General features: G+C 41.5%; 1 protein-coding gene across 2 annotated transcripts; it reads left to right on the top strand.

The window, feature by feature from the left end:
* Positions 1-27,570, top strand: shisa9b (shisa family member 9b). 2 transcript variants are annotated; one of them, XM_034220183.1, is made up of 4 exons: positions 1-755; positions 5,175-5,281; positions 20,306-20,446; positions 24,568-27,570. In XM_034220183.1, exons 1-4 carry the CDS (start codon positions 253-255, stop codon positions 24,945-24,947), a joined length of 1,131 nt encoding a protein of 376 aa, XP_034076074.1. In that variant the 5' UTR covers positions 1-252; the 3' UTR covers positions 24,948-27,570. The 2 variants fall into 2 exon arrangements, with proteins under 2 accessions (XP_034076074.1, XP_034076072.1); XM_034220181.1 differs by having other exon boundaries at positions 24,565-27,570.

Below are 27,570 nucleotides of genomic sequence, written 5' to 3'. Positions count from 1 at the left end.
AGCAGACAGGTGCACTGCCTTTCCTATTATCAACTACAGTAGTGGAAGAAGCCTGGACTATATCTTTGCACAATATTTACAGTTAGTTTTCAAAGGAGAGAAAAGTAAAAAGGCGCACTGTGCCTTTACGCATGGAAGTTGGAACCAGCCTAAACACATTTACGCATGGCTTTGTTTCGTCTTCTCGGAAGATGCGTCCGGGCTTGTGAGAGCTCCCCAGGGCGTCAAGTGCGGAGTACAAAGTGATCAACGATGCGGGTCACTGAGCTGCTGCTCGGATACTTTCTGGTGAAAATTATGGTGTGCGACGCGGAGGGCGAGCCGTCTCACACCGGGGACGAATTCATGCTGGTGACCGGCTTTAACGACTCGAAGGAAGGGGAGGTGACGGAGAGCCCGCACACGGAGGACAAGTGCCGCGGCTACTACGACGTGATGGGCCAGTGGGACCCGCCGTTCGTGTGCCAGACCGGAAACTACCTGTACTGCTGCGGCACCTGTGGCTTCAGGTTCTGCTGCGCGTTCAAAAGTTCCCGGCTGGACCAGACCACTTGCAAGAACTACGACACCCCGCCGTGGATGATGACCGGAAGACCCCCGCCCAAAGTGGACGTGGCGCAGGAGTCCTCGAAGGATAAAACCAACCTCATTGTGTATGTCATCTGCGGGGTCGTGGCCATACTGGCACTGATAGGAATTTTCACCAAGCTAGGTTTGGAGAAGTCGCACCGTCCACACAGAGAAAATATGTCAAGGTAGGTCATCATTTTAGGTCATCGCTGATTTGATCAACACATCTAAAAGCTGATCAGTTATTATGTGTTGCTGAGCCCTGCAATGTAATAAATCGACTGGTTGCAAAACATTTACATTTGATTAAAAAAAGTCACAAAGCAACAAGTTGATTTGTAAATAAACCTGTTACTATGAAAATAAGTTAAGGTGTACTCAACGTGATATCCTTTTACAGATTATGTTGGACCACAGTTCAGTTTAACATTTTCTTTTCTTTAACAATTTCTTAAAGTCAAGACACGTTTAATGAAACTCAGCCAGATGCTTAGTAGAAAGTCATAAGCACATTTTTGTCAGTGTTAAAAGTGTGTTTTGATATTTATTGCATTGCCATATGTGCAAATTGTGTGTGCCCGTTTTTTTGTCCACATTTCAATTTGGAAAGTACCGATGTAAACAGCAGACAATTATAAATGTAAGAGAAATACTGTATGTCTATTTATTTTTAAAGTTAATTGTTTCTTAATTTTTTAATGTTTGAAGTTGTTCAAATAAGCAAGCAAAAGGTCTGCTTAAAGGTAGGGTAGGTAATTCACTTCAGAAACACTTTTTGTTATATTCCATGGAATGCTCTTAACATCCCGATAGCAATGAATACATTCAATCCTTTGACAATAAATACATACAAAAAATTAATCTGTGGAAGCCGTGGCGCTGTAAAAAGCAGTAGGAGCCTGGCTCATTTCGTGGCATCTGCAGGCAGTTGGCAAGTACTTCCGGCATCTGCCACAGAGGCCGCTACTCCGTGGTATCTGTGGCAAGTAGGCCTACTTCCGGCATCTGCCACAGAGGCCGCTACTCCGTGGTATCTGTGGCAAGTAGGCCTACTTCCGACATCTGCCACAGAGGCCGCTACTCCGTGGTATCTGTGGCAAGTACTTCCGGCATATGCCACAGATGCCACAACTTGCCGAGGCATCTGCCGCTGCTGAACGGGAGTTGCCACAAGATGCCAGAGTAAGAGAAGGTTTACGGTAGCTGCCACTCGCCTTCCGTGGCAAATGCTGCTATGCTATGCAAATGCTGGCCTTATGGTAAAAGTGCATTTTCAACAATCATCATAATTATACAGTAGGCTGCAGTATTTGTATGCAGGGGCCCCTCACAAAAGGAGGAACATGGTTTCGTCTTCCCTGTTAGTTGTCCTTAAACCCCGCCTCCCAGCCGCTGCGTCTCAGCCGCTCTCGGCTCTGTCACATGAATGCAGGGAAAATAGCCTAACTCTCTGTTTTCGGCTTTTAGCGCATTTCAAAACTTTTATGATTAACTGATATAAATAACGGCTATTCAAGTGTTCATACTGGAAAGTTGATTTAACTAAAAAAACAAACAAGATTTACAGAAGTCTTTCCCAATGTAATTAGCCTACATGTGAATTTGCTTCAGCACCTTGTGAACTTCCTGAGTGGGCAGAGTGGCTTGCTCTAAAGGTAGATCATTCAAAGAAGAAGTTCAGTATCAGCTAATGATTTTGCTAACAAGAAGACAGTGTCATTACTGGGGAATGAACTCCAATATCATCAGTTCCATAAGATACATTAGAGTTTGAAGTTAGACATTCTTCATATTTTTTCAATAACTGCAAGATCTATCATATTATCCAAAGCATAACTTGTAAATCAATCAAGGGTGAAAGGTTCAGTTTAAACCAGTACATTAAAATGTTTATATTATCATGTGCACAGCTATTGCTTATGGCAATGAAAATCGTAGGTCCCGCCATCCTCCAACAAAATATATAAAGACTTTGGTAAAGTCAATGACAGAAAGGAATTATGTTAATATGCCACAGAGTAGTGGCTTCTGTGGCAGATGCCGGAAGTACTTGCCACTGCCTGCAAATGCCAAGGCACATGCCATGGCGAGAAGTGGCAACACTCATTGTGTTCTAGTATGATAAATAAAATAACATTGTACCTTGAAAATCAATGCATTCTAATAGCGGGTATATTTACACGTTGGCGGTTTTAGGTATGGCTATACAGCGCCCCCTGGCTGTTCTAGTGTTAAGTAAAAGTAGAAGTAGCCTACCTAAATTAGGAATACTCTGTTACAAGTAAAAGTCCTGCATTAAAATGTTACTCAAGTAAAAGCGCAACAATTATTAGCATAACAATATAGGCCTACTTAAAGTAGATATTACATGTTTTCATTATAATGATTGATCATTAAAGTGTTATCAAAGCTGGTAAAGGTGCAGCTAGTTTTAATGACTTTGTATACTGCAGGGTAGCTTGTGAATTCACTCCAGGAGTAACTAAAGTCTGATTTAAGACTTGATTATATTTCTAATCATTAATCAGAATCTGTAGTAAGTAACTAAAGGTAGCCTATAATAAATGTAGGGGAGTAAAAGTACACAATTTACCTCTGAATTGTAGTGGGGTATAAGCACTAAGTTACATACCATTTACATACTCAACAAAAGCACAAGGAGGCTATTTCTAAATCACAAGTACAGTACTTGAGTAGTTAGCCTATTTCCCACCTCTGGTCAACAATGATAGATCTTAATGTCAATAAATTGTCTTTATTTACTTATAATATATCTTGAGTATTATCATAAAAATAGCACGTTTATTTATTTTAACAAACCACGTTCTCCAAGTAAAATCGAATACAAATTATAATGTTAAAAAAATAGAGATCGGACCATCAGTCCTGTGTACAGATCATCAGTCCTGTGTACAGATCATCAGTCCTGTGTACAGATCATCAGTCCTGTGTACAGATCAGTTCGATAAAGTCATGCCAAAACAGCAACATTTTACACGATAAATACGGGTTTAAATAGCAGCATTTGCCACGGAAGGCGAGTGGCAGCTACAGTAAACCTTCTCTTACTCCCGTTCAGCTGCGGCAGATGCCTCGGCAAGTTGTGGCATCTGTGGCATATGCCGGAAGTACTTGCCACATATACCACAGAGTAGCGGCCTCTGTGGCAGTTGCCAGAAGTACTTGCCACTGCCTGCAGATGCCACGAAACGCGCTTGCTGTCTCTCGTAAAAAGCACGACCAATTATTTTAGGGCCCGGCTAAAATAACTGGATGGCCTACCTGCCTGTCAGCCTTCCATCTGTGCACAAACTTATCTCGTGCCCTCATTGGTCATGTGCGCGTTCATGTGTGTTGGAGGAGGGGCTCTGAAAGGAAGTCTGAAGGGGAAGGGGCAGATTTTTTTCGGCTGCCTATACGTTGGTTGAACGTAACAATTATGTATAGATTGTCCACTATCTGCAAAATGTACAATTAAAGTTGAATGAAAAGATATCACGTGCAGACAAACAAAAAGTGTCACCAAGTTGTTTGGCCTGTTAGCCTAAAGTAAATGTTCTTTATTTTCTTGTCAGAGAGTACCAGAATGCGTAGTTTACATGTTAAAAGAAAAATAAATCTTATCGGGGAGGATCCCCCAGGCGTGTTCAAGACTCTTAAAAAAGACGGAGATCATTGGCTTCCTCAATAATGTTCCCCTGGCCACACATAATGGTTTCTACGGAAACAGTCTGACAGTGACACTGTAGACCCTGTCTATACAGGTGTTGCGAGCAAATAGTAAGGAAATTAGTGTGTAAAAAAATGGGTGGCGCGCAATACAGTGTTATTTTTATCAGAAAAAAGTGTCCCCACCACTTTTGAAAACAAAGTGACGCCCATGCATCAAACATTTCTAGATGGTTAATACACAGACATGCTCAATATTTCCTCAAACACACCTTACAAATGCACACAAAGAGGTTTACTACTCTCTTGCTGATCACTCAAAAGACTTTGTGCAGACAGTGTGTTTCATTGTCATTCTTTGAGAGAGTATGTTCCATGTTATTGAATCTACAGGCTCCCAACATAATCCACACTGTGAATAACTATCACAATCCCAGTCTATGTGCCTCTCTGTTGCATTTCTTGGGAGGTACTTAAATAAATATGGTTGAAAATTCAATGTAATGTAATGTATCCTTCAATGTAATGTAATGTATCCTTGTCAAAAATATCCTGAGCACTCAACAGTTGGAAACATAACTAATTTGCAAAACAACTGAAAAGGACAATTAAGGTCTGATAGAAAACACACAGTTGTTGTTAAACGCTTGTCAGTGGTTTTGGCGGGAGCTGTGTCAAGCCAAATAAATGAACCCTGATGACGCCATGGTGGTGTGATGAGGGTCATTTAGGAGGCAGAGAGAGTGTAAAGACAGACACTCACTGTAGTTGCATTATGGCAAATTTACGTTCCAGTGTTCTTTTGTGTCATGTTTGACCCTTGCTTAGATTTCAAACTATTTCAACAACGCACCTCCTGTAAGGACTAAAAAGCCGGAGTGCATTTGGTATTTACTGAAAAATGTCATCTCTGAGAGTGTTCTTCATCTTTACAGAGCTCTTGCACATGTTATCCGCCATCCTGCCTCAGAACATACGGATGAAATTGGACTTGGCCAGCACTACGAGAATATCCAGACAAGAGTCACACTTAACAGTCTACGTAAGTACTAACATAAGCAGTACACAGAATCTGTTAGCTGTACACCTACATACTCATTGACAGAGTTGTTTGTTTAAACCAGTGGGGCTCCCCGTTTGTGAACAGAAATAGTTGACATTTTATTTCTAACTGAGGACAACTAAATAAGGAACAAGTCACTTAAAGACTCTTTACACAACGGGGGCTTTTTTTGTGCCATTAGTTCATGAAGGAGTATATTTATTTCCAAGAGTTTTTATCCTCTAAAAAGGTTGCTTTTTCTGAGCTTTGAAAACACAGATAAAGGCATAGCAATCCCATTGTGTGAATGGGGTTAAGTTGCTTTTATATTTATGAGGATAATACAACAAGCTACAAAGTTCCTACCTTGACAAAGACATACTTCACCCAGTCTTTGTGTACCTACTTTTTCCAATACAAGTAAAATACATACAAATTCACAGGTGACTATTTTTATTTAACCTTTATTTAACCAGATAAAAAGCATTGAGATACAATCTCATTTGCAATGCTGACCTGGCCAAGAAGGCAGCAATGTTACACATAACACAAACATATAAAATACAGAGAACATAACTAAGTAAACAAAAGACGAAAAAGCAGTCACTACATTGTGCACATTAGGACAGTAAGAAAGGTGCACTACTTATTACTGAAAGAGCAGCTGGTGGTAAGGACCTCAGACAACTTCAATTTAAAAAACAGGCTATAGGGACAAGTGCCCTCAGTTTGAGGCGTGATTGAAGGTCATTCCAAGACCAAGGACCATAATAAAAAAGACTCCTTTTCCCAGCCTCAGTCCGCACAGCAGGAACCTGGAACTGCATCCAGGCACTGGATCTGAGGTTGTAAGAGTCACAAACTGGAGCAAATCTGGCACATATGTACAGTGGAAGCTTACCTAAAATGGCTTTATACATTAATAAAAACCAATGCTGCATCCTACGCATAGTAAGTGAGGACCATCCAGTTAGGCTATACAGTTTGCAATGATGAGTATTTATTGTGTCAATCCACCAATGTTAATGCCTTTTGAGTGGAAGTATTAAAGTGACACCGCTACATTGATCTTAGTAGTCAATGCTTTCAACAGATTTAATTAAAATGACCCCTGTACAAAAATCAGTCAGAATTACAGTCCGGCCACCAACCACTGGTTTAAACACTGGGTTGCATTGCATCTATTCACTAATGATGCTGCCATATACCTTTACTGACCAGAATGGCCCTAACAAAACCAATACACACTCATATAAACTCTGCAATTTCATTTGAAAAAAATATCAACCTCAAATTGAGCCCTGTATATATGCTTGCGGAACCTGAATTACCTGAAGCGTCAAAAAGAAAAAGGCTTCACAATAGTGCAGGCTGCGCAAGCAATTAGTCATGACCTCAGCTATCATTTAACATGTAAACTAATTAAATCCAACAACTTGAAACTCTTCTGTATAGCCAATACTTATTTTATGCAACGACCCCACACATTAAAACACACACACACAACACACAACACACACACACACACACCACACACACACACACACACACACACACACACACACACACACACACACACACACACACACACACACACACACACACACACACACACACACACACACACACACACACACACACCACACACACACACACACACACACACACACACCACACACACCCACACACACACACACACACACACACACACACACACACACACCACACACACACACACACACCACACACACACACACACACACACCACACACACACACACACACACACACACACACACCACACACACACACACACACAGAGAATAATTGTTCTTATTAAATGCTAACCTGCTTACTGCCTTGACAGCTCCAGTCAATAAAGGTTTCTCTGCCTCTCTCTCTAGCTGGATAATTATGGAAAATGGCATTTCACAATTTAAAAGGTTTCACAGAACGTCAAGCAGCATTTTAATGGTTGCATACATCATTTGGAAATACCAGCTCTAGCTGAAAAAACCGACTTAAACTTAGGATATATTGTCCTTATAATGATCAGGTCCAAAGCATCATATAGTGAAAGAATTACAGCTGTAGCTTCAGTTAGAATATATAAATTTAAAGCTACTGATTTCCCTTAATCGAGAAGCTTCATTTGCTTCAGATGCAAATCAGTTTCAGTGATAATTCACGTGCCGTGGAAGGCCAGAAGTTAGCGTGTTCTTATTACAACAGAAGATTACAGCAGGTGATTTCACTGATTAGCTTGGGAGGTTTGCTAATCAGAGAAAACACCTGGTGTAATCTGAGGCTCACATGAACATCTTCATTTTTTTTGCACACATGGCAGATGACTGCCTATCTCTTATTATCTCCTGTACATAGCCTGGGTTTAGTTGTGCGCATATTTTCAAGCAGTTTCAATGTGGACACTGTAATTCCTGTAATGCAAATGATCCCACTAAAATGCATACATTCTTTGCAAATCCAGAAATACGCTCCACAATGTTTTGATGCAAAAACACAAGCAGAAATGATCTAAAAATATCTCTCTCAAAAAACAATTCTTGATGAGTGATTCCCATCATTGCAAACATCTAGAGCAGAGGTGTACGTCGACCGCGGGCGACCGCGAGGGCAATGCTGGTAGATCGCGAGTCATTCATTAAAAAAAAAATCCAGCTCCGTTAAAATAGACAAAACAAGTTTTGATCCCTCCTCCCTTGGCCCCCCTGCCACTTAATTCAGGAGTTTACTTGATTGACAGAAAAAGCGACCTATCGCTTTCCAGTCTGTTAACCCAGAATGCAAAGCGATACAAAATCAGTCAAGTGCCGGGAAAACTCAAATTAAGTTAAAGAGACAAACAACAAAATGAGTGCGGGACCGAGCAAGAAGCTAAAGACAAACCACTTCCACCCAGAATGGGAGGAAGAATATTTTGTTGTGATGTCACATTCAAAGGTTATTTGCCTTATTTGTAAAGCAAGCGTCGCTCTGCCAAAGAAAGGTAACGTGGAGAGGCATTATCGGAGTGTTCACAAGGCATATGACAGCGACTTCCCTCCGAGTAGCGAGTTGAGAAAGGTCATGTATTATTGCTACACAAACATTATCTCGCAGTCTTAGTGTCGCCAACTCGTTTCTAACATGCAAAAAGACAAACAAATGCGTCTATGGTCGGTGTATTTTTGATCTTTCCAATCGAGACGAGATCTCTCTCCCGTCTGTGCGCGAGGAGGCAGTTTACACACACGCGGCTGCTACATGCAGCAACACACGGAGGAGATGGCGGAGAGAAGCGCTCCAAGGTGTGGTTAAATGTTACCCGTCTTGAGGTGGACAATGCTCCTTGCCAAGAGAGTTCAGCATGTGAGGGCGGTAACACGAGCAGTGTGTCTAAACATTTATCAAAAGTGCTCCACATTCAGACGGAGGAATGCACCGGGCTCGACTGTCTTTCTAGCAGCTCTGCAGCCCATCCACGAGTAACGTTTCCACGTCAGGTGTTATGTATGCTAGCAGCAACACACGCAGTTAACTCAATTATACAAACATGGGTTAATGATTAGAGGTAACTGAGTTACTCTTTATTTTGTTAAAGTTTCAGCTATTCTGTTCACAGTTCTGTCATCAGATTATTTAATACGATTTGTTAAAACATTGTTGTTTCTTTTGATGCGAAATATTATTTATTTTATTTAAATAAAAAGCAATGTTAATTTTGTAAACAATTTGTTAATTTAATAATGTATGTATTTTTGAATCAAGTATTCATCTTTATTGTCTTCATTGTTAGTTTCCACATGCCTAAAACAACCTCAAGCTAAATCTAAAAGTTGATTGCTAAATAAGAGCGTTTGAGAAATTGTGCAAGGCATACAGTAATAGTCCGAATAGTCGATAAGTCGTTTCATTCATCGATAGATTAATCGATTATCAAATTAGTCGTTGCAGCCCTATTATCCCATGTATAAATAAAACGTGTTATTCAGCAACCCTTGCAATTTGGGATTTTATTTTTGGTTGGTAGACCTCGGTGAGCTGGTCATTTCAAAAGTAGCTCACCAGCCCAAAAAGTGTGGGCACCCCTGATCTAGAGAATTCAAATAACTAGACTGTAGATATGTTATTAAATCAAAGCACTATTAAAGAGGCCCTGTTATGGTTTTGGGGACTTTCCCTTTCCTATAGTGTGTTATATAGGTGTTTGTGCATGTAAATGGTCTGCAAAGGTTAAAATCCCAAAGTTCCCTCCAGAGGGAGTTTACTTCTGTGACATAGTGACGTCATTATGTAACAAACACGCTTCTATTGCGCTGTAACACATTGTAAGTGATACTGTAGGTTAAGGGGCGGGACATCAGTGGTGGAGCAATGACAATAGAGTGGGCCAGCTAACCAATTAGAGCAGACTGGGCTCTGGTTTCAGACAGAGGGTGAAAAGAAGTGCTGCAGCACAGGCAGTATGAGAAAAATAAAGAGCTTTAGGTCAGAGCAGGTCAGAGCAGGTCAGAGAAGGTCAGAGAAGGTCAGAGCAGGTCAGAGCAGGTCAGAGCAGAGGGACAACATACAAATATGACCCTGAAAATGAGCATAATAGGATCCATTGCTTTATTTTGCTCCATTGTGATCTTCTGCTTCCAAAGAGCCCCTGTGCTTTACACCTTTATATTTACATGTTTACAATCCTGTCATGTGTACTATAAATATATCTGAAGTGAGAAATTGAACTTCAAACATAACCAACATCAGAAATTCAACAGCAGTCTGTTTTAAGAGGTAGATGTCTGTGATGAGCTTATTTTTTACTCCCTATGATCAGCTGAGTTGAGTGGCAGAATAATGATCAGTTCATTAAAAACAAGCCAACACATTAGGACAGATTCTCCGGAGGGATCTTTCTTTAGTATACTATCTATAGTATTATATTTATATACAACTATTGTATACAGTAAGATAACTCATAGTATGATTCAATAAAACATTGCTGGAGTCTTTAACATACTGCAAGTCCCTGGAGTAAATGAAAGAACAATTATCAAAGCTTTAAGATAACACTTAAGATCGTTGTACTGTAAAATATGTGAAGCCACCTCACCAAAATGTCAATTCCGTAGTGAAAATATAATTGCTTTAAAAAATGTTGCAGCTGTCTCACCTCAGTGACTCTAACTTGAGGCAGAAAATAACTTTACATATGACAATTGTTATATGTTTGCTTTCACCTCAATTCTTCTGTAGTCTTTTTTTCAGGGTATAATAAAATGCATACATATATATATTATATATATACACACTCATTAACTATTGGCAATATAACAATACAATACAGTGCCATGTAAACATTAGTTTTTAATAAGGAAGCCCAATTAAGAGACATCATTTGGGTCTAACCATTAGAGATGGGTCTTAGCACCAGGGCCTGGAGTCCTGTATTGGGACACTATAAGGTGTAAGACTGGGGTATCAAGATAAGAAAAGCTACAAGCCAGACGATTAATTGTATGTTTCATTCATATGTGCTATTTCAGAATATATGAAATGTAAAATGTAGCTCTCCCTTTGTGCTGACTTGGGCAGTGTGCTGGCTGCTGTATCTTACATGGATGTATGGAGGGATTCTGTGTAATAGAGTTGGAGACAGCACAGTGATGATTGTTGTATTCTTGACAGCATCTTTACAGGGTTAGAGGTAGTGTTAATTTCGTTGACTAAAACAATGACGAAATATGTTCGTCAACGACCTTTTTTTCCATGACGAAAACGAGACGATGACGAGACGGCACCGACGGCAGTAAACAATAACTGTAACGAAATCATCATGTAATATCGTTGACGAAAAGTGACTAGACGAAAATGTAGTTTACTAAATAAAAACTATGCCAAAATCTCTCTTTACTTTCATTGACGAAAAATGAGGAGACGACATATTATCAAAGATAACGTTACATCTCTGATAGTCCGTTTTTCTCCCAGCAGTTCCATTTCCGGTGCTGCGCGCGGCGGCACATTTGAATTACACCGGGCAGCGGCACAATATGAACTGTCAGGAAGACTCGGGTCTAACTCATGGTCTCTAACTAACTAACCTTATTCAACATAAAATAAAATGGCAACAACAGGGCTTGGGAGCAGTGGTCGCACTCGCGTTAACCGAATACCCCCGTCAGCGCGAGTGAGTGATAAATTGTGTACTCGACGGGTAATAATGGATTATGACGGAAATGTTACGATCCTGTCCGTCAAAATGACTGACAACGAAAAAGTCTTAAGCCACCACTGCTTGGGAGAAAGAAACGACGTGATATTTGGGCCCATTTTCGCTACAATGAGGCGGAGAAAAAAACGCGAATGCATTGTTTCATCAGAAGGGAAGCAATGTGGCCATAACACTGGCCATAACACTGGTAAAAACACCACAAACCTGAGCAGATACTCTCTGCAAAGCTTCTTCATCATTCAACCTGTGGTTTTCATCAAATAAGGACAAGATATAATCTTATTTATTTATATTTGCTAAAATGACAAATTATTGGTTTTGGCTAGACTTCTCCGGAGTTGCTCAAGGTGTGAGGCGCCGGGCGGGTGTGGGGATACTCACAAGTCCCCGGTTAGGTGCTTCGTTGTTGGAGTTTACCCCAGTGGACGAGAGGGTCGCCTCCCTACGCCTGCGGGTTATGGGGGGGAAAACTCTGACTGTTGTGTGTGCTTATGCACCCAACAGCAGTTCAGAGTATACGGCCTTCTTGGAGACCCTGGAAAGGGTCCTGTATGGGGCTCCTGAAGGGGACTCTTTAATCTTGCTGGGAGACTTCAACGCACATGTGGGCAATGATGGAAACACTTGGAGGGGCGTGATTGGGAGGAACGGCCCCCCTGATCCAGTAACAAGTGGTGCTTTGTTACTGGACTTCTGTGCTAGTCATGGATTGGCCATAACAAACACCATGTTCGAACATAAGGATGCTCATAAGTGTACGTGGTACCAGAGCACCCTAGGCAGAAGGTCCATGATCGATTTCGTTATCGTATCATCGGACCTGAGGCCGTATGTTTTGGACACTCGGGTAAAGAGAGGGGCGGAGTTGTCAACTGATCACCATCTGGTGGTGAATTGGGTCGAGTGGCGGGGGAAGCCTCTGGATAGACCTGGTAAGCCCAAACGTGTAGTTCGGGTGAACTGGGAACGTCTGGAGGAGGCCCAAGTTCAGGAGGCCTTCAACTCACACCTCCGGCGGAGCTTTTCGGGCATTCCTGTGGAGGTTGGGGACATTGAACCAGAGTGGTCGGTGTTCAAAGCCTCTATTGCCGAAGCCCGCGGCGGGGAGCTGTGGTCTCAAGGTCCTAGGTGCCTCAAGGGGGCGGTAACCCTCGAACCTCCTGGTGGACACCGGTGGTCAGGGAAGCCGTCCGACTGAAGAAGGAGGCCTTCAGGGATTTGTTATCCCGGGGGACTCCCGAGGCAGTTGCAAGGTACCGACAGGCCCGAAGGGCAGCAGCCTCATCCGTGGCCGAGGCAAAGCAGCGGGTGTGGGAGAAGTTCGGAGAAGACATGGAGAAGGACTTTCGGGCGGCACCAAAGTTGTTCTGGAAAACTGTCCGACACCTCAGGAGGGGGAAGCAGGGAACCATCCAAGCTGTGTACAGTAAGGATGGGACGTTGTTGACCTCAACTGATGGAGTGTTAGGGCGTTGGAAGGAACACTTTGAGGAACTCCTGAACCCGACAACTCCGCCCTCTATGTTAGAGGCAGAGCTGGAGTATGACGGGGGATCAACACCAATCTCCCGGGGGGAGGTCACTGAGGTCGTCAAACAACTCCACAGTGGCAAAGCCCCGGGGGTGGATGAGATCCGCCCGGAAATGCTGAAGGCTCTGGGTGTTGAGGGACTGTCATGGTTGACACGTCTCATCAACGTTGCGTGGAAGTCGGAAACAGTACCGAAGGAAGTGGCAGACCGGGGGGTGGTGGTTCCCCTTTTTAAAAAGGGGGATCAGAGGGTGTGTGCCAATACAGAGGCATCATACTACTCAGCCTCCACCGGGAAAGTTTACTCTAAGGTACTCGAAAGTGAGGGTCAGGCCGATTGTCGAACCTCAGATTGAGGAGGAACAATGCGGATTCCGTCCTGGTCGTGGAACGACGGATCAGCTTTTTACTCTCGCAAGGATCCTGGAGGGGCCTGGGAGTTACGCTTATCCGGTCTACATGTGTTTTGTAGACTTGGAGAAGGCGTATGAGCCGAGTTCCCAGGGAGTTACTGTGGGAGGTGCTGCGGGAAGTATGGAGTGAGGGGGGTCTCTACTCAGGGCCATCCAATCTCTGTACTCCCAAAGCGAGAGCTGTGTCCGGGTCCTCGGCAGTAAGTCGGACACCATTTCCGGTGAGGGTTGGCCCTCCGCCAGGGCTGCGCTTTGTCACCAATCCTGTTTGTAATATACATGGATCGGATTTTCGAGGCGTAGTCGTGGGGGAGGGGGTCTGCAGTTCGGTGGACTAAGGATTGCACCACTGCTTTTTGCAGATGATGTGGTTTCTAATGGCTTTCATCGGTCTGCGACCTTCAGCACTCACTGGATCGGTTCGCAACAGAGTGTGAAGCGGCTGGGATGAGGATCAGCACCTCCAAATCTGAGGCCATGGTTCTCAGCAGGAAACCGATGGACTGTCCACTTCAAGTAGGGAATGAGTCCTTACCCCAAGTGAAGGAGTTCAAGTATCTCGGGGTCTTGTTCTCGAGTGAGGGAACAACGGAGCGTGAGATGGGCCGGAGAATCGGAGCAGCGGGAGCGGTACTGCAGTCGCTTTACCGCACCGTTGTGACGAAAAGGGAGCTGAGCCAGAAGGCAAAGCTCTCTGTCTACCGGGCCATTTTCGTTCCTACCCTCACCTATGGTCATGAAGGATGGGTCATGACCGAAAGAACGAGATCGCGGATACAAGCGGCCGAGATGGGTTTTCCGCAGGGTGGCTGGTGTCTCCCTTAGGGATAAGGTGAGAAGTTCGGGTCATCAGGGAGGGACTCGGAGTTGAGCCGCTCCTCCTTCGCGTCGAAAGGAGCCAGTTGAGGTGGTTCGGGCACCTAGTTAGGATGCCACCTGGGCGCCTCCCTAGGGAGGTGTTCCAGGCACGTCCAGCTGGGAAGAGACCAAGGGGTAGGACCTAGGACCCAGGTGGAGGATTATATCTCTTCGCTGGCCTGGGAGCGCCTGGGATCCCCCAGTCAGAGCTGGTTGATGTCGCCAGGGGAAAAGAAAGTTTGGGGCTCTCTGCTGGAACTGCTACCCCCCGCGACCCGACCACGGATAAGCGGGGAAGATGGATGGATGGAGTGGATGGATGGCTAGACTAGTTTGGACTGAAATTGTTCTATATAATCTGATGACTAAAAAAAGACTCAACAGTTTTCATTGACAAAAAGTAGACTAAAATAATTAGTTTTCTTTGACTAAAATAAGACTAAAATGCTCAGACTTTTAGTCGACTAAATCTTGACTAAAATAGTTACTGTTTTAGTCGACTAAAATAAGACTAAAATGCTCAGACTTTTAGTCGACTAAAACTTGACTAAATAAAAACAGGATGAAGGTGACTAAATATGACTAAAACTAAAAAGGAAATTTAACAAAGGACTAAGACTAAAACTAAATTAAAAAATAGCTGACGAAATTAACACTAGTTAGAGGTGAGGTGATTTTTTAGCACATGGACCCGTCCTTTACCTCCTCTCCAGCTGTGCTTCATAGTGGCAGGTGTGTCTATGCCCCAGCTAGTATAGGCGCTGTATAATACGAATAGTGGGGCAAAGCAGTGATTGAAATGCACAAAAGGGAGACTGCTCCTCATTCATTGCCTGTCAAAGATAACACAAATCTGTTAGACTGGGCTATGAGCTCTCATTCTCCTCAAGACACCAGTTATACAGATTATGTGTGCTGGGCTTCTTTGGCCACCAGTACTATTGCGTTCATGTCTTTCTGGCCATGTGCGCACATGGGGCAATTGTCAAGTGTGGCCTCTTTTTACTCCAGGCAGTCAGCCAAAGAGAACAAAGTCTCCACTCACTGCCAACACCCCGCCGGTGAATAACAGTCCACTTCCTCACTGCCAGATAGAAATGTATTTCTGCAGCATTACCTCTGACAGCATCTGATCATTTGCTACCACTGATGGGTCTATTTTCCACCTGCCTTGCACTCGACTGTCTACTGAAGCCTTAAAACTTGAAGGAAGTCATTACAGACTGACAATACAGAGAGCTGGAAGACATTTGGAAAGAGACACATGGGTTGTTTCAAAGATTATGAAATTAGAAAGTGACCGTACAGATTATTAGCCTTGTCTTGTATCTCATCTGTATCAGATTGTAAAAGGGTAATGGAATTAGTACATTAAAACCATTTTGAAACCAACGTTAATGCCATTTATAAATAACAATAAAAATCAATAATGCCACCGCAGGCCAGAAAATTAGTTGATGGTCTTTACAATTAACAATGAGACCACGGATAAACCTGTTAATTTTGCAAAAGCAAATGACTACTATTTTAAACTAATAATCAAATTAATAATGAACAAATATGAACTGATTATTATCAATAATGCATGCACATACCTTATAAATGTAGTGTTTGAGTTTCTTGAGTCTGACAGAAAGTTAAAGATATTGACCCAAAGTCTTGGAGTCGAAGATAATAGAATCATTTCATCACCTACTTGAAAGTAGGCTGCCTGTAAATAACAGCGCCCTTCTCCTTGTACCATTTATTTTGGGGCATTCGGTTCCCAAAATACCCTATTAAATATTTTATGAGTTCCAGGGTGATGTCTCTGTCTGGAGCGTTAACTCGCTGATTTCCCACAACAACCATGGAGTCTTTAACCTTACAAGTCTCCAGCAGTGGCCTACTTTCTTCCAGTAGCTGACAAAAAAAGCTGTGACTTTGACAACAGTACAAGCACAACAGACACTCCGTCAACACAAAGTCTGATAAAGATTAAAGAGACAAACAAGTACAAACATCAGCACCCAGATTTAAATGGAGTTTGGCATCCTGAAAATAGAAAAGTCACACCTGATATTCACAAAAACAATGTCCTCATTTATTAATGTATTCCCTTTTTGGACCATGTATAGAAGGAAATGTTAGATAACAGAGATGCAAAACAGTTTGGCCGAAGCATGTACATCTTCATAACTATTGGGGCGTCTTTCCTATTGTGCTTTTTTGAGTTTCCCTTTCCTGAAGGGTGTTACATTGTTTCTTGTGAATCTAAATGCTCCGCAAAGGCTAAAATCCCAAAGTACACACTCTACCACAAACCCCCCCCCCCCCCTGCCTGAAACTCCTGAATTGGACTCCTTTGTTTACTTCTATTTAACAATCGCGCTTCTATAGGCTAGCGCTTCAACACATTGTATGTGTAAGGTCCTTACACACCAAGCCGATTTTCGGCGTCGACAGATGTCGATAGATGTCTGGCCGTTGATGAGCGTCCCGTCACCCTACTCAGATTGGTGTGTCCCGCCCCGTTGTGTCTTTTCGGCCGTGTCGACACCTTCCGACGCCGATTTAACATGTTGAATTGGGAGGCTGTCGGTAAAAGGCCGTCGGCAAAATAAATCACTCTGATTGGCTGTTCAGCTTAGCGATTGGTGCATGAGAAGACACACCAATCTGTGTGTTCAATCCGTCCGTCGGGACGTGTTCTCTGTTGTCAGATTGGGGTGTAAGGACCACACCAATCTGACACCAGAGAACACGTCCCGACGGACCTGACTGTTGTGTCGCCTCACGTCTCCTGCGTCTTGGCCAACAGTCGCACTGGAACACACCGCAAAGACTTCAGCCGATGGCCAAGTAGCACGTACGAACTGTGCATGCGTGAGTAGCAATAACTCTCCTTACCAGCAGGCGGTGGTACTGTGTATTCGTCATTCAAAAGAGGCAACAACCGGAAGACAGACTGCGTGATACACAGAGAGAAGAAGAACAGACTGCGTGATATAAACAAACAACAAAAAGCATGTGCGTTCCATTTTCACTCTACAGCGAGAAGCTCATGGGGCTTTCCCAAACCTGTGTCGAGAGCTGGAGTTAACTGAAATCTCAGATGTGCCTTCTTAATCGTTTGTTTGGGTCCCTCACTTCCGTTTCGCTTCTCATGCACCGATCGCTAAGCTGAACAGCCAACCAGAGTGATTTATTTTGCAGACAGCCTTTTACCGACAGCCTCCCAATTCAACATGTTGAATCGGCGGCGGAAGGTGTCGGCACGGCCGAAAAGACATGACGGGGCGGGACACACCAATCTGAGTAGGGTGACAGGACGCTCATCGACGGCCACACATCTATCGACATCTATCGATCAATCAGAGCAGACTGGGCTCTGGTTTCATACAGAGGGTGAAAAGAGGTGCAAATAAGGCACTCTTTAAACATTAAAGCATATAGACATGTCACAGTAGAGGCACAACATATAAATATGAACCTGAAAATGCCCATAATAGAGTGGTGCAGGGATCTTATCTGTAGATTTATGATTCGAAAATATAAAAGTGGACATGTGGAGATTATCCGGCTGAACAAAACGTGCATTTATCATTTTCCACAGATCTTATTTTTTGCAATATTCCAAAAATCCTATGGAGAAATCCTGTTGCTTTTTTGTCGAGGGAACCCATGCGCAGCTTACTTCTGCGTCGGCCTACACAAATACGTCATCCCTGCACCACTCTATAGGGCCCCTTTAAGGCATACCCTGACCTTGACTGGAGTATTAGATTATCACAAAGATCAAGTGACAAATCAAATAGCTATAGCCTACTTCAGAACCATGCATAAAAGAAGAATTTCCCTGATTCATTGAGCTAATTTAATAAGCTCAATGTGCAATGCCTTGGTACTTACTGCTGTAACAAAAATATTTGCCCAATTTAGGATTGATAAAGTCCATTCACGTATAAATCCATGCATCCAAAGATTAAACAAATCTATATATATGTTTTGGAAACGAACATAGGATTTACTAAAACGCAGTATTTATAGTGCATCATCCTAGTTCAGTAAATTACAAGTGAAGTACATTCACTCACGCTCTATGGGAGCAGATCTAATTCGAATGGCAAGCTTAAACAAGATCACATTGAATGACAGCCTGTGTGCATGGCCCACTTATGGTGAATTGTATGAAACTGAAACAGGTCAACAAGCCCAGAAAGGAAGCTGGCAAACTAATGCAGAGATGTCCTTTTATTTTTGGAGATTTGTGTTACTTTTGTAAGAAAAGCATTTAGCATCAACCATTACAAAATATGTAGTGAGGGTGTATTAAGATAAAACCATTACTGACGTGCTGCGCTGTCCTTCTCAATAGTTTTTAATATGGCTTTAAATAAACTGGAGGACACAGGATATTTTTACAAAGACAGTCTTAACTTAAGAAGAACCCAGTGATACCTTAAATGACCTTGGACTGGGATATTACTCATTACACCCCCTGCTTGTTGAGGTGTGGCTGTCCTCTGCATCATTTCATGAGACAGCATCGATAATTTGAGACTTTCCAAATTAATTAGCACAGTATCAAAGTTTCTTGCTGACCAGTGGGGAATAAGAGCCTAATTAACCTATTTTCTGTAATAATTATCTGTTTTTTATCTGGCGGACTGGCCATCTGTGTGTTCTGGAGAATCACAGAACGGCCGGTCGTCAGCGGGCCGTTGACGGCCGGCTCGGTACGCTGACGGCCGGCACCGCCCTTAATTTTTTTAAACGGCATCATGTAAGTTGCGGCGACAGAGGTCCAGTTTCCCCGCAGCGAGGCTCCCCCCGCCCTCACGTAGACAGTTCACGAGCTCAGTCACTTCATAACACCAAAGATGGGTCGCGGTAAACGCTCTAGAGTGAGGCTCCACTACACTAAAAAAGAAAAAGACAAGGCACAGTGTAATGCCTGTTAATAGCTTGCCACAGGCATAGCTCAGTTATTGTGCAATGCATTGTATTGCATGTATATTTTGTATGTCAGTTAAAGCTTAAAAGAATAAAGATATTTTTGTTATCTAAACATTTGACCTCTTTCTTTTACAATTTTGGAATCGAAACGGGGAATCGATAAGAACCGGAATCGATAAGCAGAACCGGAATCGGAATCGATACATTTCAAACAATACCCATCCCTAAGCTAAACGCATGAGGTGTTCGGCCATAAACATGTCCATATTTATACTAAGATGTATTAATATAAGCCACAGCACATGTGGCAGTCTTCAAACAGTCGCCTGTGAATTAGTACGTTCCAGTCTTGTCCTCCAGAGAAGACACTCTGAACATCTGTTTGCTGTGTCATGCCAGCAGGCAGGGGGCCAGTCTCTCTGCTGTGCACCCCTAAATTACCAGATATCTACTGTAGGATTAGTACAGTTTCACAAAGAGCAGTCATGACTCTCCAGCTGGGTCCCCAGAAAAGCCTTCTTAAAAGGAAAGTGACACTACCAAGAGAGAGACACAATTAATCATTTTTGTGTATTTTATCTGGTTATGTCTGTTTATTTACCCCTTTTAATTGTTGTTGTGGTTTGCCACTTTAATGTTGTTGCATCAATTGTTTGTATTATGTGTAGAACCCCCTAGAAAACAAGATCACCCATCTCAAGAAGTTTATTTTTAATAAATATATTTGGTGAAATTAATTCCACTTTGTTTATTATTATTTTGATTATATCTCATGTAGATGAACATCTTTCTTTCTACATTTATTATATTGAAATTACTGTACAATGAACAGTACAGTATACATTTTATTTTTCCCACCATGATTTTAATTGCAGCACCAGCCTTAGATAGCAGATGGAAAGAATTTTTGTAACCGTTATTAAGGGAATAAAAGTTAAAAAAACCAAAAGGAAAAAAACCAAAGAATTACCGCACTTCAAACAAAATTCCCATATGTTATCATTTAAGAAAAAACGAAATGAACCATGGACTTGGCTTTAACAACTTGTGTTTCCCCTCCTTTAGATAGAAACCAGATGAACAACGCGGCTCACACAGCGACGTTGCTAACGCAGCTGTACCCGGCCGTGGGTCCCCTCACTAGCCCGTACGAGCCGCAGCAGCCGGTACAGGACTTCAACACGTACGCCACGCTCAAGGCTGTGGGTAAGAAGTTGTTTACCATGAGCCATTATGTTAAAAGAAGCAGGTTGCCATTCATCATTTGATCTGATTAGTTAGCACATTACATCCTTCATGAATAAAACTAGCATAATTAATCAAGGTTATCCCGCATCATATAGGTGTCAAGGTTTAATTGAGTAAACTGGAATCAACATAATCTGTTATCTAAGAAATGAAGAACGCACTATAATTAACAATAGGGGGCAGAAATGTCATCTTTAACATCCTATTATTTCTATTATCTAATAGCTGTAGTTATTAGTGAGCTTCACTGCCTCCTTTCTCTCTTTTTAGTTAAGCTTTATAAAGATGTAAGAACATGTGGATATGGCCATGTTTCAGTCTTTTAAACGGGAGGAGACCAGTTGGTTTGAATCTCCATCAAATCTCTGGCTGACAGAAACCCTTCTCAGTTAATCCACAGTCAATCAATGCCAACAGAGATGGGAACTGAATGTGTATTTATAGAAGCAAGTTTGTGCTTCTTCTCATGTGCTAATTTTGGAAAGTCTGCAGACACTGCCCAGACACACAGCTTTTGAATCAAGAAATAATACCAAGTACCAAAATAGTATCACTCCGCAACATGATGTTCAATACATTTCAAAAAGCCTGTTTGTAGTGTCAAAGTATGTGAAAGCAAATATACATTCCTGCTAATCATAACCATAAAACAGAATAAGGAAGCAATTGTTATGTACATTACAAGGTCATGTTTAGATGCAACAGCAACCAGGTTATGTTTTGAGTTTTTACTTTATAGGGGAGCAGGCATGATTCCAATATTTAGAGGTCCTTTTGTATAACTAAATCCTAAAGAATATATGATTATTGTTTAAGTTTTGACTTGCTAAGACTATAATTGAAAAACATGAACATGAAAATGTTTTAAGCAATTGATATTCAACCATATATCAAATTGTTTTCTGTGGCAAGAATAATCACAATGATATTAATGAAATATAGTCCTACATTTTATTGACATCTATTTTGTCACATTCGCGTGTGTGCTTGACTTAGAAAATATATATTTAAAAAAACATATCAAAGTGTTGCGTAAGGTATTTGTGAATTCTGTCTTTGAAGCTATTGAGCTCATTGAAACGTGAGTCTTTTCATAGATGCATCAAATAACTATGTATGACAGACGTCCGTGTGATAGGGATGACACCCACTGTATCAGCGTGTGTGTAGTAGGTCCAATCACATATAACCAATAACTTTAAAAAACTCACACTCTTAGTGATGCACCAGGTAGCTGAAGCTTCTCTGCTGCTAAACCACTGATAGCGCCGTCGAACAAACTGATCATTAGGGAAAATAAAAATAGAGCAAATCTTAGCTAATGAGACTGGGGACAGGAGACAATCAGGAGCAATCAAAACACAAATGAGTTGAGGAGTGGTGATGAGATGCAACTATACTGTACACCGTGAGCCTCTCCTAATATATGTGTTCTTCTATCAGCACTCATATGGGTTTTAGAAGAAGTAGCTGCTGTACAGGATGTGCTAGTCCTAAAAAAATCTCTTTCCTGTACCGTGATGTGAAACTCAGATGAAGAGTCAAGATTAAAAGTGACATTTCACTGCAAAAAAAGTCTGAAATGTTAGAACAGACTAATGCTGGAGCTTGGTGTGCTCATGCTCAATTAGTGCTCAAGTGAATATGGCCTCTCCGGATGCCCCAACTTATTGGTGGAGGTTGTTAAGGCTCTGTAGCCTATAATGAATACTTGCAGACAATAACAGGGCAACAAAAAACTCATAAAATCGATATTGTTCTTAACTGTTTATTATCTCTTCAAAAGATACTCAAAGAAAACATCAACCAAGCCAAAGAACACAGTTCCTTGTTCTAAAGACGAAAATAAAGTGTTATCTGTAACTTAACATGATGTGTTATTAGGGGTACTGCATCAACAACACAGCAGAGATAATGGAATTCTAATTGGAAAACACAACAACCAATGATCAGTATTTATTCTTCTTCTTCTACATTCTCTTGCACTATTTTATCTGTTTCATTTGTTTTATGTCCTATATATATTCATGTTGCCCTGTTGAGGAGCCTGTGACTTAAAGGTAGGGTAGGTAAGAATGGAGAAACCAGCTTGAGTGCGCTAGAACTCCCCTTCCTTCAGACTTCCTCACAGAGCCCCTCCTCCAACACACGAACGCGCACATGACCAATGAGGGGACGAGATAAGTTTGTGCACAGCTGGAAGGCTGACAGGCAGGTAGGCCATCCAGTTACTTTAATTGGTCGTGCTTTTTACAGCGCCACGGCTTCCACAGATGACATTTTTTAATGTATTTATTGTCAAAGCATTTAATATATTCATTGCTATCGGGATGTTAAGAGCATTCCATGGAATATAACAAAAAGTGTTTCTGAAGTGAATGACCTACCCCACCTTTAAGTTTTTCATTACTATATCTACACTGTAGCTACTGTGCACATGACAATAAAGGCTTGAATCTTGAATTTCTTGATTCATCAAGCTGTAATTACAGGTTATTAAAGGTTAATGCATATACTGGTGTATAAACTGTAGATTAATAAAGTCTGTATTTGTGAAGCTGACTGTTGAGCGGCCCGACCAAGCAAGGAGGCAGAGGCAGAACGTCCAAAATACAACCCGGTGTGGGCATCTATTACTCACAAACATATGACACAGCCTCAATCTGCTGTTCACGTGAGCACAGTCACCAGCCACCAGGATCTCACACACACTACCTCCCACACAGACAGGGAAACATAGCCTAAATACCCACACACTAATCAGCAATTAGACACAGGTGAGGGGGGAGGAGACAACACAGGGGACAAGGTGAACACAATCAGGAGCAACAGACAAGACGGGTTTGGGGAACACCCCCAAACCAAACCACATGCAATGTTACAAGGCCCGAAGCCGTCAGTCCACAGTGACGAAGTTACCTTCGTCACAGTATTCAAACTACATTGTATACATCACACTTTCCTCCAAACTTGTTAGTGTGCATCATTTGGATGATCAATGTGAGTTAGTTGTGTGATGCTTGATGATATGAGCTTTGCTCTCTTTGTTTTCAAGCAACACATTTCAACTTGAGGTCCATTTATTTACCTGCATGTCTATTCCGGCATTCAAGATTTAAAGGTCCCCTATTATTCTGTTTTTCATCAATATATTACAGTTCTCAGATACAAAACATGTCTCTGAAGTGTTTGGCTCAAAATACCAAACGGATCATTGTAGCATCCCATCTCTGTTTCAGCCCTGCTTCAAAAGTGCTGATTCTCTGTCTGTTGCTTTAGATGAAAATAAGGAGCCCCTCCCCACGGCCCTCTGAGAGACATTTGGTTAAAAAGAACACAATGGTGCTCTAGGAGGAGATTCAGGTGATAAGGTGTTTTTTTTTTTTTCGTTCAACAGGTTTTTATATAAATGGATCAGGACAAAAGTGAGAGAATCTTTTGTCCTGAAACTTTCAGAATCTCTTCACACTGAGGGGACACATGGTTATGTATAAAATATATGAATAGGTGGATTTTGCATAATAGGTGACCTTTAATGTAATGGCTAATGAAGGGGAAATGATAAAGAACTGCCATCAGGATTCAGGTCATGTGGGAGCCAATGGGAGCTGAGCTCTCATAAGGAGGGGTCTGAGCTCCTATGAAAGCAGTGAAATGATACATCTGTGGGGGTCGCTAATACATTACCAACAACCATTATTGTAATCACAAACAATGCATGTGTCAATGTAATGAGTATTATGTACATTAACGAGGTAAATAGGCTAAAAGAAAAACACGTTTTCCAAAAGAACTACGCATCGTATTCTCTCTTGAATGACAATATGCCTGCATTTCACCTCCAAGGTGCACAATCAATTATTGCACAATCTATGCCTGTGAGCGTGCTGCGCAAGCCGAGATGATGTGTGTGCGTAGTTGAACCTTTTCATATTTAAGTTTGTAGCTAGTAGAGGGCTGCTGCTGCTGGACGTGTGTGTGTGCTTGCGTACTCACGCGTTAGTTTGAAAGACCCCCATAAAGCTCAGATTATAACTCGAACCCTGACTACCATGATGTTTATCTGTGTTTGTTAGCAGAGAAAGCGAATGACAGCTTATACGGCAACCGGCGGCAAGTGATGGAGATGACAACCAAGGGCAGCCTTCCCATGGAAGCTGTGGATATGGAGCCAGAGCCGAGCAACCCATACAGCCCACCCAGACAGATGTCTTCAAAGCAGAATGGATACAAGTACAAAAGCTCCCGGAGCCACAGCTCCCAGTGGCTGGCCTACGGCTCCAGCCCTGCCACCAGCCAGGGGCTGCTGAGCTCCTGGGAGAACAGGGACATGCTGGGGCTGCGACAGAGCTACGGATCAAAGAAACTCTGCATCATAGAGAAGGAGCTGCACACAACTCGCTACATGCCTCCACAGCCATACTTTGTCACCAACAGCAAAACAGAAGTGACAGTATGAGGGAGTGTGTAAGCACCGGGCTGAACCTCAGTCTGTATTTAGGAGAAGCTGCTGACTGTGGGTGGGGTTGTTAGACAGCAGCAAGGACTGTAGTGTATGTGGTGGTGCATGTGATGGGCAGAATTAAAGACGGTTACTTAAGGTGAAGTGTACTGTCACAGGACGTGGTCTCAACCACTGTTCCTTATTGGGCTCAGTAATATGTAGTCATTGATTGTCAAATAATCCAACTGCTTAAACTAAACACAAAAGTTAATCATAAGATATGTCACAAATGCAGTACAGCCAGTATATACCAAGACATAGTATATCATTTCTATTAAATCAACATTGTTCAAGTGACAAAACCTTCATTATTTATCTAATTGAGGATAAGGGGCCTTTGGTTAATTCAGTATTGTTGAAATGCTTAACTGGACAATTTCTAGATACTGTTTGGGCGCTGCTACACTGCTAGGTGTTGGATCAAGGTGATGCATTTGAATCTTTTACCCAAAACAATTATTTATATTTTGTCAATGTATTTATTTTTGGGGAAAGGAACGATCTAGTGTTCAGTTTATCACACAAGTTAATAAGGAAGAACACAGTTACCGGGGAAACTTGTTTTAAAAAGCTCAAAGCGCTTTTTTAAACTTTTGTTAAATTGATTATCTGCTACAGATTATTAATACTTTGCTAGCACTGCAAGCCTTAGAACAAATGTGCATGGATTCATGATTTAGGACCACAAGGGAAAGTGACACAAATCAAACATAAAAAGATTATATTAAATGTGATTTGTACTATTATGTAAAAAATAGAGTCACATATGCACACAAAGAAAAATCTGATTTGTGCCACTTTTGACTACAGTTTAAGCGTAGAGAGCCTGTGCTTCTAATAATCCAAACCATTATTTGTTTTTTTATGGTATGTAAAGTCATAGTACTTAAAAACATGAGGGATGAGTTGGTGAGCCATGAGTATGAGTAACTGACCTGAGTTAATTTAAGAAAAGCCTTTGATACATACATTTTTGAAGTAAGTTATTCAGGTTGGTTTCTAAAATGTTGTGCAGCATCCATTTTGGAAAGATTCATAAGCTAACGTTATCATTCAGTATTTCCAAAATAAAAAAGAGTCTGTTAGAACAAAACTATTGACCTAAATGACTTAAAATCCATAAAAAAGTATTTTTTATTTTGTGAATGTAATTTCACTTTAAAGTTGTAGATGTCTCATTTTTAAGGTAACCTTCCATATGCAAACCTTGTCAGTGCCAATAGACATCGCATTGATACGTACATTTCCATGGTTGATAGAAGAAGTAGCATTAGTATTGAACCAGGTGTGTTTGGTGTAATAGTGCCTCTCATCAGTACCAGCATGTGTGTGGTTATGTTAGTTGAAGCCCCCGTATTAGAACTGAGATTAGTCTAAGTTATCTGTTTATCAGCTTGAATTAAAAAATATTTATAATTTATTTCCGTATGAAACATTTATTGAATGTATCCAAACTGGCTTGTTTGAGACAAGTGGTTGGAGGTGAACATTTCAAGTGTTGGAGGTGAATAGTTCATACAGTTGTCGGGATGGGTGTACAATTTTTGTGAAGCAAAAGTAAAAATGTTATTGGTCTGTTAATAGTCAAACTAATATGGCACTTGGAGATTCAATGTCAATGGTGCATTCATGCTCCTTGGGTAATCCCATTTTCAGAGTTGGGAAGTCGTTTTTTTTATTACTTTGGAGTGTTAATGAGTTTTGTTTTGGACTTTCTCAGTTTTGTTTCAACTTTCATGGGATTTTGTTTATGTTTTTTTAACAACAAGACATCTGAAAATCATCAGGGGTAGAGCTAGTTAACGTTAGCCATTTGCAGCCGGTAATTTTCTAAAATATATTAAAAACAAATGTAAAAATATTTTCAGACCTCACGTGAATGTTGTTTGATCTTTAATGACAATCAGGCTTGTAGTTATTTCCAAAAATGTTTCCTCCTTGAGGGAGCTACAGTATATTAAATAGCTCTACTAAAGATATAGCACCAATCATTTGAAAAAATAACATTGTTGACGTACTTGGCAAAGTGTTTTTTAATTAATTAAGGTCCCTGGTGCAATTGTCATATATTTCATGGATTTCACAGCCAAGCAGTATAAAAAGATGCTCGCCTGCCTGCAAGTCTTACTCATACGGTTTACTATTTCAAGCAGCCAAGGACAAGGCTGCATGCATCACTGATATACAAGTGGGAAGTGGGATCTGTTAGTACAGTATACAGCAAAAAGGTATTTATGTATCAACACGTCCAAACCATAGCGGTTTATATTCTCACAGACTTCCAACCAAACTGTATGCACTATATTTCAAAATGTGTAGATCTAGTGCACTGCACTGTCATTTCACATTGTTATTAAACTCAGTGTCTTACAGTTAAATGAAATCTGATAATCTTACTATTCAACTATTAATTCAACTGAGATTTGTACAAACACTGTTGTATAGCGACTAACATTGAATGATTTTGATTTGTGAATGCAAATTGTGTTATTTATATATTAAAGAAATCACTGTTATTAAAGGTGGGGTAGGTAAGTTTGAGAAACCGGCTCGAGATACACTTTTTGCTATATTCCAT

This window comes from Gymnodraco acuticeps, unplaced genomic scaffold, assembly GCF_902827175.1.
Source record: "Gymnodraco acuticeps unplaced genomic scaffold, fGymAcu1.1, whole genome shotgun sequence".
Classification (NCBI taxonomy): Eukaryota; Metazoa; Chordata; class Actinopteri; order Perciformes; family Bathydraconidae; genus Gymnodraco; species Gymnodraco acuticeps.
The sequence above is the reverse complement of the archived record's forward strand: the minus strand, read 5'-3'. Positions and strand labels throughout refer to the sequence as shown.

Coding starts and splice junctions, on each gene's coding strand:
- shisa9b (XM_034220181.1), top strand. CDS start 253: ATGCGGGTCACTGAGCTGCTGCTCGGATACTTTCTGGTGAAAATTATG. Junction 756..5,174: donor CACAGAGAAAATATGTCAAG/GTAGGTCATCAT, acceptor TCATCTTTACAG/AGCTCTTGCACATGTTATCC. Junction 20,447..24,564: donor CGCCACGCTCAAGGCTGTGG/GTAAGAAGTTGT, acceptor TGTGTTTGTTAG/CAGAGAAAGCGAATGACAGC.